We start from the raw sequence: 14,590 nt of genomic DNA, 5'->3' as shown, positions 1-14,590 counted from the left end.
TAGAAATCAGATAAGAACTCATGAGTGATAGCCAATTTACAGATTTTTGTACAACAGCAGGTTTGTTGAAATCGTATCACTGTCAAACCCGACCTCTTCATAGGCAAGACACAACTAACAGTGGTCACTTTTTCTAATTTTCTAATCAAAATTTAAAATTCTTTTAATTGTGATGCAAAATGAAAATGTGAAACACATTACCACAACATTTACAAATTCAGACAAAGTGGACTCCCAAGTACCCTCCTTCGAACAAGTTTACATTTTGCAATGCAATTTTTTCATTTTGTCACTTCATTTGAAAATTCGTCTTGAAATATTTGTCACGCGTGACACAAAGATTATTTTTCTACGCCACCGTGTTAAGGTAACCACTCTATGGTTGAAAATTCTCCAACCAAGTGTATGATGCACTTCAAGTGAAAACAGAAAGCGACGAAACAAAGAACGCCATTCTTCCATTCCTGACTAATACGACCTTTCTCTTAAAATGAAAACTGTTACAGATCCACTCACTTCCCTAACCTTCGACTAGAACCATCACCCCCCTCCTTCTCCACAACGAACGATAGCGAAAGTGCAAAAAGTTCCACCATCAGAGATCTCGTTTCGCCCCTCTTCGAATCGACAAAATGAACGATGACTTCCCAGAGCGTTGCTGCACACAGGCGGCTTTACCCACCCCCACACACAGACAGTGCCCCAGCACCCGAAGTTCCTTTTCATTCGGTCTCTTGAGAGTGAAAACTTTCACACCTGGAAATGTCACCGCCATCATTGGTGGCGACGCCAGTAGCACTTCCATTCCAAGTGCCAGCGGTATCCATACCCATCTCGCAACGCCATCGGAGCGAAACCTAATGATGGAAAGGTTACTCGGCTTGCCCTCGGAATCCGGTAAAGAACGATGGGGTACAAAAAACAGCAAACATAACTTTCTCATACTTATTGTTTTTTTGTCAAATGTTTGAAATCTGTAACCCTTCAATTGATGTAATTTAATTTGTGTTCCAACTGAAATCAAATGCGTGCTCAAAAAATTGCATACATTTAAGTTCCTTGATTAGGAATAGTTAGAACCACATCGAATGAAAATACTTTTGCCCCGGCTTCCCTTACGAGGGCTGAGCTTGTCACCAATTTCCTAATCAGTCAAGCGCTAACAGCCAGCCTTCCACTATTCAGGCGGAAAAGTTTTCAAAGATTTTCTCTGCTTTTTTAGTGCTTTATCACACGAGAACGGAGGGCAGGGGAAGTTGAGGAGATTCTTTACTTACCGCCGCTAGCCACACAGGTGAAGTTCACCGAAGCGCCTTCGTTGTATGGGCCCAGGATGTAGTGTGGAATGCTGTGACCGTTGGCGTCCACGATTTGCAGCTTCTCCGGGGGAACTGGAAAGAGACGAGGAAACAGATACAAAGTTAGTTGTTGGTGTGTGATTTTCGGCGGAAGTTTTTGACTGGAGTTCATATTGACGGCCTCAAGAGAGATTGCTACCCAGGGCTCCAAATCAATTGAGAAGGGTTGAAATTTGAAACGTTGAAGGAAATACGTATTCATTATTCTTTCTGCAGAATTCGCATGCCTTTGGTGGGTCTATATCCAATATCGATTTATGACTATGATACTTACATTCCATCGAATATCATTGTTTAGAGTGACGACCTTCGGAAGAACTGACAAGCAGTCTAAAGAAAATTTCAGCAAGACGTATTGTGTGGGACACTTTCATCGATAATCATTTCATCATGTGACGAAAAGGCGTTTGTCATTTGTGCAAGTTACTTATCATATTCGTAGTCTTAGTGACATTTGGTTCTAAGAAACTTGTGAAATATTGAAACTATGAGAAAGTGCGATTGAAATTAAGCATTAAGTAATGAAGCAAATTTGGTAGACGTTGCATTAGAAATTTCTTCATTCACTTTAACGAAAGCTGTTGGACTTTCCGCAAATGTTAAAGTTCCTGTGAACTTTCCACATTCTCAAGTATTTAACATTTCAGCAACTGCCAAATAGCTTCATTAATTTGTTTCAAACAAAGGAATTTTAGCTTTATCGCGGAACCACTCCGACCAATGACGAACGCTTGGCTTTAATCCCATTCCAAAGCACTTCAAGTGCAAAGTTACGCGGGAGAATGTCTACCGCGCTACGACCGACACGACTCGCAACAGCGCGATAACGTCGCATCGCCAGCAGTTGCCCCGCTGCGTGTCGCGTCGGTTAAGCTTGTGAAAAGGTTCATTTATCATGTCACCAGAACGCTGCTGCTGCAGTGATGGTGCCGCCGGTGCACACACTGGGGCGGAAACCTGTTCTTGTGCTGAACAAAATCCTAACAAGATTGATTTGTTTTGGCGATAGCAGTCTTAATAAGTAGCAAATACTTTGTAGCTCCTATATCCGACGTTTCGGTTAATTTATTTAACCTTCTTCTAATCCTTACAATATGCGTCTGATGAAAAACAATTTGATTTCACAGATAATAATTCCATATAAACTAGCTCGCATGTATTGATGGAAATCAAAGATAATTAAATATGAATCTATGACAAAAGGTCGAAAGAACAAATGGTCGAAAAACAAAAGGACGAAAAGACAAAAGGTCCACAAGAGTAAAACAATAAAAGAAGAAGGAAGAAAGAAGGATGATGGAAGAAAGGAGAAGAAAGACGGAAAAAGTATAGAACCTTCAGACTGCCGGTGACAGCGCTGACCCATTCTCACTCCCCAGACCCATTGTCACCCCAGATGGCGGTACTGTTATCGGTTACAGTCGTGCTTGCTCTGCTTTGTGAGCACTTATGAATTACCACGACAAATCGGATTTCTACTATTATAAGGCGCCGTTTATGGTCAACTTGGCGACCTTCAGCGCAGTAACGTTTCCGATAGAACCGATGCATCCTGAACCAATACGAAGCGATGTTCGTCGGCATAAAAAGAAAGATGCATTTCTCAACGCCCACAGTGAAAGTGCAACAAAGTACGAAACGTACAATAAGTCGCATCAGCACTTGTTGGAGAAATCGATAGCAAAGGCAAAAGATTCCTGTCCGGCGTGCAAAGGGAGCTGTAAGTCGTTGGAAAAATGCAAGAGGTTTCTTGAGTTCTCGAGAGATTCTAAATGGGCGGTCATCCGCGAGATCGGACTTTGTCGAACATGCCTCCACCAACATAAAGGATCCTGCAAAGCGAAACCTTGCGGCAAAAATGGATGCTCCTTCAGACACCACGAGCTTCTTCGTAATGAACAGAAGATGAAACGTCAAACGACTAATCCATTGGGAGATGATGGCAACCGACAATCTTCGGAACATCCACCATCGCCGAGCGGTGCAGAGCGTTGATGCAACGCGCATCAAGCAGCGTCGAGTCCGGTGCTATTTCGCTACCTTCCAGTGATTGTATCCGGACTGGGAAAGTCAATTCGCACCTGCGCCTTTCTGGATTAAGGATCAGGAACTACGCTGCTGGATCAAGATCTAGCCGACGAGCTACAGCTGGTTGGTACACCAAGTCTAATATTCCTTCGATGGACGGATGGCACTGAGCGGTGTGAGAAGAACTCACGCATGATTCGACTACAAGTTGCTGGACAATTCGAGAGCGCTGAGAAGTTTAATCTAGATGACGTACAAACGGTCGACGAGCTGCTACTACCTCAACAGACATTGGATTTCAACGATCTGAAGAAATCGTATCCGCATCTCGCTACCAACCACCAATCAAGTTGTACAATGACGCTCGCTCTCGTATCCTTATCGGTACAAAACATGCGTAGCTGGGGTTGACTTTGAAGAGTCGTGCAGGAGAATTTGGTGAGCCGATTGCAACCAAGACATGATTAGGTTGGACAGTTTGTGGGAACCTAGGGTCTGGCAATACACTGAGCCACTACAGCTTCCACGTGTGCCCATCGAGCGAACGATCTGATAATGACTTACATCAGGCAATGAAGGAGTATTTTTGCATAGATAGTTTAGCGACTAGCCCAGGCAAGCTACTTTTATCCGAATATGAGCGAGCGGAAGCACTTTTCAAGTCACTCACGCGCTTCTCGGGAGGCCGTTACGAGACTGGATTGCTATAGACATACGCAAATTTCCGTCTGCCTGACAGCCGATCAATGGCGTTACGGCGTCACAGATGTTTAGAGAAACGTATGGCGAATGATCCTCAACTCGCAGAAGTGCTACAGCAGAAGATAAACGAATACGTGACAAAAGGATACATTCGTAGGACTTCCAACAATGAGATCCAACAACAATCGAATGACGTTTGGTTTCTGCCAATCTTCCCGGTTGTCAACGCTAACAAACCAGGGAAGGTCCGAATTGTGTGGGACGCTGCGGTAAAGGTGCATGGAACATCTCTTAAGTCTGCTCTCTTAAAAAGCCCTGATCTACTGTGCTCGCGTGCTGATGACAATATTTGATCCGCTTGGACTCATTGCCCACTTTCTTTCCTTTCTGAAAGCATTGCTTCAACAAGTCTGGCGATCCGGCATCTCTTGGGACAACGAAGTTGATAATGATGTGTTCGAGAAATGGCAAAAATGGCTGAACTTCTTGCCTTCAGTGGAACAACTTCAAAAACCAAGATGCTTCTGCCCTAAAAACTCAATAAAAGAAGCCAACGGTAATCAACTAGTAAATGCTGGAAAAAGCGGAATGGCGGCTGTTTGTTACTTAAGAATACAGAAAAACGAGAAAATCTACTGTTCACTTATTTCCGGCAAAGCTAGGGTAGCTCCTCTGAAGCTGACGTCTATTCCAAGACTTGAATTACAGGCAGCAGTCATAGGAACACGACTATCCAAAACAGTATTCGATTCCCTATCCGTACGGAACATAAAAAGGTTCTACTGGTCCTGCTCAAGAGATGTTTTAAGCTGAATTAACTCGGACCATCGACGCTATAGTTAGTTTGTAGGTTTTCGCGTGACAGAAATCTTGGCATTTACAGAACCTCGTGATTGGCGCTACGTACCAAGCAAGATGAACATAGCAGATGATGCTACCAAATGGCACGGGCTGCCCAATCTATCCAATGAAAGCAGATGGTTTCGAGGTCCCAGATTTTTATATGAGGACGTGGATAAATGGCCGGTTTTTTGCAAGCGTATCGATTCAACGAATACTGAACTGCTGACAAGTTTGCTAGTCCGCCACACCTCTCCGGCTCCGGTGATTTGGGTCCAAAATTTCTCCAACTGGAAGAGACTTCAACGAGTTACGGCCCTAGTGTAACTAGTGTAATTGTCGTATTCAGTCAAAGAAGAAAGAGTTTAAACGTGGAATACTAACCAGTCGAGAGCTTAGCGCAGCCGAAGCCCTTCTGTTACGCATCGCCCAACAGGAAGGATATCCGGAAGAGCACCGCATACTCCAAGTTCACCAGGCTGAAACTCCTACAAAAGCGGTTTCAAAATCCAGTACGCTCTACACACTATCTCCGTGGATAGACGAGCGAGAAATTATGCGAATGAAAACGCGAATCGCTGCGTGCCAGTATGCCACCGAAGATGCAAAAAATCCCATCATCCTTCCAATACCGCACCATTTAACCACCTTAATAATACACCACTACCACGATAACTATCACCACCAAAACCATGCAACAGTCATAAACAAGCTCCGCCAAAAATACCAAATACCACGTTTACGCACCTGTTACAATCAAGTCCGCCAAAATTGCCAGAAATGCAAAAACGACGATGGTGGCCGATCTTCCGCCAGGACGTTTGGCTGCCTTCTCTCGACCATTCACATACGCTGAAGTAGATTATGTCGGCCCAATAGAAGTAGTTGTTGGCAGGAAAAATGAAAAACGTTGGGGAATGTTGGTGATATGCTTGACCATCCGTGAAATCCATATCGAAGTCGTTAATTCGCTCAGCACCGATTCCTGTGTTATGGCCCTTCGAAACTTTGCCGCTCGTGGCGGTCAATCTCTACAAAAACACCGCCCGTGAAGAAGCTTCTGGGCAGTTGTGCTCTTTCCATCACACCACCTAAGTAAACAGTGACCTAGGCGCCGGATTTTTCGCTCCTAATCAGCATACCACTATCTGAAGAAAGAGCAAGAGAAGATCGTCCTCGTTTAGAACTCCTTCCCAAAAGCTCCCATTTACATAGGAGCAGTATCGAATCAGGAAAAAACCAACGCTCCCAGGACATTGCGGCTGGTCAGGTGCACAGTTCCAGCTAAGACCAGCGTTTCCACTTCCGGATGAACTACCGCAGGGCAGGCCATCAAGGTTCGTAATTGGAAAGCTAGCTCGGTGGCAAAAAACAGACGAAGAACAGACTTCTTCAAATCTGAGGACACTTAACTCGTGATCTTAATGGAAATGCATTTCAAGCCAAATAAAATCGTCAGTCATTATATCGGCCAGTGGCGACGAAGCCATCGCCATAAAGATAGGTCCGAGGTCCTAAGGAGTGAGCCAGCCAAGGGCAGAAAAACCTTTTTAATAAAGACAAAAAAAGAGGTTCGAAGTAGGTAGCTACCCATCGTCTGCATCTCTGCATAGCCAGGTACAGGGCAAAGTTACATATTACTCTTCCGTGCTTCTGAAGAGCGACCTGAACAGCTGGAAACTAGAAATTATCGTGGTGGCTGAACTCTGGATCGACATTCCGGTAGGGAAGCGTCAATGGGTCGAAAACCGTTTGGTCGAAGGTCACAAACCCGAAAACTATCTGGCCTAAATGGACTTTGTTCTACAAGAGGGTCTGGCCGATAAAGTCAATTAGTCGAGTAAGCTATTTGGCAGTAGAGGTCATAGAGTAATTATTAAGTTGAACAGATTGTTTAGCGTTCGAGTCACTTAGCCGAACTGTTTGTTTTGTCCGCACGAGTAGTTTAGCGAACGAGTCGTAGTTTCACAAACATAGTTGGGGTCGTTCGGCCAAAAAGTCGTAGCTGAAGATTCCATTTTTGATTCAAATGTTCTTGGCCGTCCCATTTATAAAGCTAAACAGGTTCAGACCATAAAAAACATTACTACTTCTCAATTCAGGTGGAATGATGAGTTATTCAACACTAAAAACAAGTCTTAAATATTTATGATTCGGTTGCTGCAGTTTGGTCGAACGCAATTCAGCAAAAACAATTAGGCTGCATGCCTTTTGGTCGGACCGCTGAATAACTTCTCTAAAAAAAAATTTCCTAATTAGGCCGGAACAAATTTTATTTTCTTCTCCTGTCTCTCCGCTTTTAATTTTTTGTGGTTTTATTTTATTAAATGACGGGGGATTCAGAATTCTATTGGAAAAATAATAAAATATTGAGTTTTCCCAGAAAGTTCTGATGAGTTTTGCAATTTAAAAAAAAAAGACAGAATCACCGTCTTCGACCAGAGAGAGGTCGCACAGACTGAACACTTAACATCTAGCATGAGACAACGGACAGGACATTTACACAACACCCAGTGGACCAGTGAAGAGCTTTTCGCTTTACGAAAAGTTTTCTCTTTACCGGGGCGGGAATCGAACCCACACTCCGCAGCACATGCGTCTAGACGATTGACGTCGCTAACCGCACGGCCACGAAGCCCACATTATCAATTTTATCCCAATTTTATCAATTTATTCATTTACTTTTGATTTCCCACCCTCTTCGTTTTCGAAAGACTAACAGGACAAAAGAAGAAATTCATATTTGTTCCGGCCTTAATTACTTCTCACTTTTCCTTTTATACTAAACACTTTCAATTCCTCTATTTCAACTGCTCACTGAAAAGCAAAATGCTGTAAGAACGAGAGTGAGATGTTAATAATGAGACGCCGATCTCAGTATTTTCCGTCAACTTCTCAGTACTTTTTTCTCACTTCTCATTTTTGAAATGGGAAGTGAGAAATAAGAAAAAGAGAATGGGAAGCTTCTAGATATATAATTTATCACTTTTCACTTCATACTTCTCAAAGTGAGTAGTATCAAGGATGTTATCGATCATTTAGTAACTTGCGTTCGATCATTTAGTAGTTTGTCAATAACTTATTCCAGAAGCTGAATTTCAAAATGTGTTGTATGGTGGACTTCTAGTGCGTAGGTTTTTCAACAACTCTGCCTCATGGTTCGTTGTTAGAATTCAATTGATAATGGGGTTATAGCGCTAGTTACAGTAACTTAAACTAAATGATTAGAATTTCGTTATCATTTAGTCTAAGTTACTAAAACTATAGCTGTAACTCAGATGCAAGCAGAATTCAAACAACGAACCATTAGGCAGAGTTGTAGAAAAACCTTCGCACTAGAAGTCCACCATATAACACATTTTGAAATTCAGCTTCTGGAATAAATTATTGACAAACTACTAAATGATCGAACGCAAATTACTAAATGATCGGTAACATCCTTGAAGTGAGAAATGATCTTGAAGTGAGTATTACGAAGTGATAAATTGAACTTTTCGCTACTTAGTCCCCACTCATCAGTATTTATTTATAACTTCTAAATCGAATCCATGATCGAAGTTGTCCGAATCGAGCTAGCATCGCTTGCAGCAGACCGCTCAGTCTTATGAATACTTATTGATCTCTACTCCAACCACATCCAAGTGGAAGAGGGTCAATTTATGGATAGTCATTCGGCAGATTACCCCATGAACGTCCAAATGTAATTCTTGGCTGAACGACAAACGTAAACACTGTTTGGCTGGAAGGCATTAAGTTGGATCGTTCAGTTGAATGTATTGCTTAGCCGAAGAAGTTATAGAAAACAATTGTTTTATCAGACTCGTTTGACAGAACGGGCCATTTGACTGAGAAAGTCAATTGAAGAACACATTTTGTATGGTGCTGGGTCTTAAAACCGAATGGCTGTTAGGCTGAATAGGTATCGGGTGAGATATTCACAGGGAAAAATAAATTGATGAATGGAAAAAGAATATAAAAGGTAGAAGTAAGAAGGAAGAAATAAGAAGTGAGAAGCAAGAAGGAATAATTAAAAAGAAGAAGGAATAATGAAGAAGAACGAAGGAAGAAGGAAGATGGAAAAATAACAAAGAAGGAAGAAGGAAAAAAGAAAAAGGGAGAGGACAGAAAGAAGAAGGAAAAATAAGAAGTGAGAAAAAAGAAGGAAGAAAAAACGGAAGAAGGGAAATGTAATAGCCTGATATCATGTTTGGTTTAGTCGAATTTGTTTTTGGTCGGCCAAACCATTGAGCCAAACTGGTTCGAACCACAAAAAAAACTTAACTACTTCATAAATGGGATAAGAAAGACTATTAAAAACAGAATTTTTTTTTCATGGTTCGGTTGATGCTGTTTTTCTAACGCTTTTTAAATAAATAGTCTTGCATGCCGTTTGGCCGAAGAGTTAAAACAAATCCGCAGATTGTGTGAAGTGAAAAAAGCGAAGTCACAAGAGCGATATGACAACTATGAAGCGAGATACAGAATTAAGTTTTGAGAACAAAAAGGTAAATAATTTCCTTTATTTATTTATCCTCACTCTTTTATTCTTGCTTGTTATTTCATTTCTCCCCTTCCATTTTTTACTGAGAAGTGGGGAGTCAGAAATTACAAGTTTAGGCGTGAACGTAAATATAAATTAATAAATTTTACTTTCTTTTGTTTTACAACGCATTAACATTCCTCTTTCAAAGTCTGGACCGATTCGCTTGAATCGGTTTAAGATCAACATGTTCTGCAAAATATTTGTAACGTCTCACTTCTCACTTCGCACTAGTAATTTCTCACTTCTCACTGTGAAAAGTGAGTAGTTCAAAGTAAGAAGTGAGACGTTTCACTACTTACTTCGTAATTCTCACTTTTCATAGTAAGAAATGAGAAATGATTAGTTCGATGTGAGAAAAGAAACGTCTCACTACTCACTCCTTATTTCCCGCTTCTCACTGTGATAAGTGAGAAGTGCGAAGTGAGACTTTTCACTTCTCACTTCGCATTACTCACTTTTCAAACTAGAAGTGCGAAGTGAGAAATTATAAGTGAGATGTGAGACGTCTCATTTCTACTGCGAAAAGTGAATAGTGCAAAGTGAGAAGTAAGACGTCTACTCACTTTTCACATTTAGAAATGAGAAGTGAGAAATGATTAGTGGGAAGTGGGACGTTCTTCTTCTTTTTCAATGGCTCTACATTCCAACTGGAACTCGGTCTGGTTTTCAACTTAGTATTCTATTAGCATTTCCTTAGTAAACACATAGACCGGACAGAGAATCGAACTCGCCATCTCCGGATTGGCAATCCTCCTACGCCTTTGCTCGCTAGGTTACTGGAGACCCGTGGGACTGGAGAGAAATGGGACGTCAAATTACCTATTTAGCCAAATAACATATTCGGCCGATTGACTTGTTCGGCCAAGTGACCAATCGGCCAAATGACCTATTCGGCCAGATGACCTATTCGGTCAAATGACCTATTTGGCCAATGACCCATTCGACAAAATGACCTATACATCCAAATAGCCTATTAGGCCAAATGAGCTATTCAGTCAAATGACCTTTTCGGCCAAATGATCTATTCGGCCAAATGACCCATTCGACCAAATAAGCTATTCAGCCAAATAGCCTATTCGGCCAAATGACATTTTCGCCAAATGACCCAGTCGACCAAATGACCAATACATCCAAATGGCCTATTCGGCCAAATGACCTGTTTGGCCAAATGACTTTCGGCCCAACTGATTTATTCGACCAGACAACTTTCGGCCTAGTGGCTTTCGGCCAAACGACCCATTCCCGGTATAGACAAACAAACCATTTGGTCAAACATCTATATCGGTCAAACTACCCGTTCGGTCAAATAACCATTTGGGCTAAACGTTTTTTCAATTCAACAATTTTTCAATTTTTCTTAACAAGAAGTTTGGCCTAATGTTAACCTAGGACTGGTTTCCCTCTTGCTTCTGGCAATAGGATACTTTTCATTCGCTTGGAAGCGATCCAAAGTTGTTCCCATTCTCAGATCATGGAAGGACTCCACGAACCCCTCGAGCTATCGACCAATCGGCCTACTCTCGTCGATCAGCAAACTCTTTGAGAAGCTTATGTACTCCAGATTTCTACTCCACATCGAGAAGAACAATTGGCCATTCGATGGCGCACCAGCTCTCGAGGGAGCCGAACTCCATCAAGCAAACGAAGGCGATCTCGATGGTCTAGACTAGACAAATGACGACAGGCAGTGTTCTCACAACGCAACAATGCAACACCGATCATTTGAAACCGCCAAGCTAACTAAAGACACAGAACGTGGAAATCAAATGGGTTGACGAGGTTCGATTTTTCGTATTGATGTTTGACAGCAAACTTCTTTTTGGGCCGCATGTAGACGACCGGACGACCGAGCGTGCACATCATCAACCAACGATGTAAAATGGACATTAGCAATAAATTGGTAGTGCTGAAGCACATCATTGTCCCGATGATGGAAAATGGGAGTCCAGGGGTATGACGTCGATGTGCAAAAACAAATCGGATGAAGGTAGATTACGGATCAGTAAATGTTTCAAAAAAATAGCTCCTAAACGATTATAAATCAGCCGCCACGAACACGCACCACTTCACCCAACCAGCTTTTATTAGATTTCATTACAATTCTATACAAGAATCAATCTATATCTGAATAATAACTGGGCATATACGAAATGTAAGTTTCTTATACAAATATTGAAAAATAAAACTCTTAAATTTGCATGCTCTTACAATTGGTGTACAAGCCCTTGGATTTGATTTTCTGGATAATAACCATTTCGCATTTAACCCCCCACCTCATTATTATATAGAATAATAAGAAAATCTAACCGCTGGTTGGGAGTTAGGTTCTAGAGCTAACAGATAACGACATTGACTAAAAAAAGTGAGAGAACAAACATCAGAACAAGATACAATCAGGAATCTGTATTCATTATGATTACACTTGAGATATTACAACCACTTATTATATTTGTGATAAAAGAATAAAAAACAAAAATTATTTTGAGCCACTTGCATTATAAAGCATTATATTAAATCCAAATAGAGGTGAATGTCATAAATTTAAAGCCTTTGAAATTTCCAGTTTCCTAAGCGTAAAACTTTCCGGGTGTCAAAATATCTTCTGCTATTACCAGTTGTCAGCAATAAAATTTCCATTGAGGAAAAATCCAACTGATAAGCTTGTTAGTTTTGTTTTGTCCAGTGTGTAATGGTGAGCCTTTAAGGCATTCTGGTGCAGTCCAAAGCCCACAGTGGAAAATTCTGGAAAATGGAAAATTCACCCGCACTGAAAGAAGAAACGACGACCACGGCCGTCCTCTCCCATCCGCCCACCCTGCTCGTGACGTCTATGGAAACAATTATTTGTGTTTGTTTCCGGTATTTAAACACACTCCAGCGTACCAAAAAACAGGCCCCCCTGTGGACAACGCGAACAAAATTCCCGCTCGAATAAATGCCGAGCTTTGTGTTTGGGCGGTCGTCGGTGACATTTTGGCGCTTTCGTTGAATGCGCACATTCTCGGGATGATGAGGGACGATGCTCCCTCCGTTGGGCCGCTCCCGCCCGGTGGTCGTCCGGCTTCGTCTATTGGGTGTTCTTCGACTCAGTGCAAAAGCCATGTTTCCACACAGCCATTCATGGTTCGGTGGGGCACGATGATGGAAGCAAGCAGCCGGGACATATTTCCGAGGGTATCCGATCAGTGTGTTTTCTGCTGGAAGTGCTGCAGTTTCGGCGGTTCCCCGGGATTCACTGCTTTTCTTGTTTATGAACGAAAGCTCTTGCTGAGCGATGGTATAGAGCGTGGAAGATGAAGGCTGTTTCGAGTACCTAACTAATGGCGGAAGAGTAATTTATAACATCGCTGCAGTGCAGTTTCAACAGCGTGGTGACAGAAAGCGAAATTATTACCGAGGATGTCACCAAGAACTAGCTGCTGCATTTGGTTTAGTACACAGCTGAGGATAAAATGTTGATATTTAAATTTATGAATTTAAACATTCGAATGGATTTGTGTTGGGTTAAATTGTTAATCATCTACAAATACTTCATCAAATAATAATATTTTATATAATATGTTAGAAGTGATACGATTTATATGCAGGCTACAGATTTGATGTGCCTTTATTATGTAAATAATTTAGTTATTGAGTATTGAATTATAGTTGCACAAGTCAATAATTGGAGTGCCGAAAATGCGTGGTTTAAAATGATTGCGATTTAGTGGAAGTATTTTAGCTAAGATCATCGTATACATACATGTATGCTGAACTAGCATTATAGGTAAGCTAACAATTGTCCTATTTAATGCAGAACGCTAAAGATTTAGCTATGTCTCCATAGTGATCCTAGGTGCCAACACTTGCCATTGCCGTATATTAACATATTCGCAAGTAATTGGCGCAAAACAAGTAAGAATTGATATCTTTTCAAATTAAATAAATCCTAATCATTCTCCATCAAATTCATTATAGCGCTAAGAAGGCATATGAATTATTGTTTGTTCGAGGAAATTTAAATATAAGGGTGATTCGAATATGTAAGATGGAATTGTGTTTCTTAAAATGAATTCTGGCAATTGTTGTTTTGCTCCCGTCGCGCGCGGACGTTTAACCAGTTTGCTTTCGGACAGTGGTATATACTGGTACTGTAAATACTAAACAGCATTGTTTCTCGTTTTGTTCGATCGTTCTCGTTCGCACGGTTACGCACCTTTGCTGCGTGCGGTTGGTGCGAAATGATCGTCAACACCGTTCAGTTTCGCTTTCCATCTACCGCTCCCCGACCAACATGGGTTGAGATCGCCGGGTTTGTTCGACAATTGGATACTGATGTATCTCAATTCGAAACGGTTTATAAAACGGCGATGGATCGTTCGCTGTTTGTGAAATTCGTTTCTTTGGATGCAATGCAGGAGTCGCTAAAGAAAAACACGGATCCGAGGAAATTACAATATTCAACTAAGCGAATGGAAGTATTCTAAATTCCCAACTCTATGGTAGAACGGAAAAAGCTAGCGGAGACTATGAAGTTCAAAAATAAGACAGATAGGATCAGGTTTGTTAAAAAGGGGATAATAGGTTACACCGATAACTACCTAAAATTAAAAGAGGAAGAGGAAAGAAGGCAACAAGCGCAGTCGACGGGTCAGCGGCGGGACCATTTAGTTTCAGTAGGAACGATATAGACCGATCCCCACCAAAGAAGAGCTCACGCAGGAATACTTCTGAAACTTCTTCAGAATGATTTGTACATGTTATTTTCATTGTATTCGGCTCCGTAGAGTTTTCATATAAAACAACTGAGCCTTATAAATAAACGAAACGGTAAAAAAAATGAATTCTAATTAAATAAAATAAATATTTGGAGCTTTAAGCATTATGCTAAAAAAGTCGGCTGTTTTTACTTCCCGAACAGGCGCTATGAGGAGCCCTGATCTGCCATAATTGCGGGTTTTGAACGACACCAATTCAGATCTCATGGTATTCGCTGAGGCTTTATCCTTCTTTTTTATTTATTACCAGACTAAGGCTGGAGTGGCCTGTGCTAAACATAAAAGTCTTCTTCATTCAGCGCGGTCCATTGCTGCACTTCGCCAACCACGCAGTCTTCGGAGGGTCCGCAAATCGTCCTCCA

At 41.5% G+C, this 14,590-nt stretch overlaps 1 protein-coding gene across 1 annotated transcript in view; it reads right to left on the bottom strand.

The window, feature by feature from the left end:
- The window catches only part of LOC134221816 (nephrin), a 368,748-nt gene that overhangs the window by 274,412 nt on the left and 79,746 nt on the right, over positions 1-14,590 (bottom strand). The window contains exon 4 of the mRNA XM_062700993.1: positions 1,278-1,391. Coding sequence (XP_062556977.1) covers positions 1,278-1,391 — 114 coding nt within the window. The remainder of the gene's footprint in view (positions 1-1,277; positions 1,392-14,590) is intronic.

The sequence above is a fragment of the Armigeres subalbatus genome, chromosome 3 (genome assembly GCF_024139115.2).
Source record: "Armigeres subalbatus isolate Guangzhou_Male chromosome 3, GZ_Asu_2, whole genome shotgun sequence".
Lineage (NCBI taxonomy): Eukaryota > Metazoa > Arthropoda > Insecta > Diptera > Culicidae > Armigeres > Armigeres subalbatus.
Note: the sequence above shows the minus strand (reverse complement) of the source record. Positions and strands in the feature narration are given on the sequence as shown.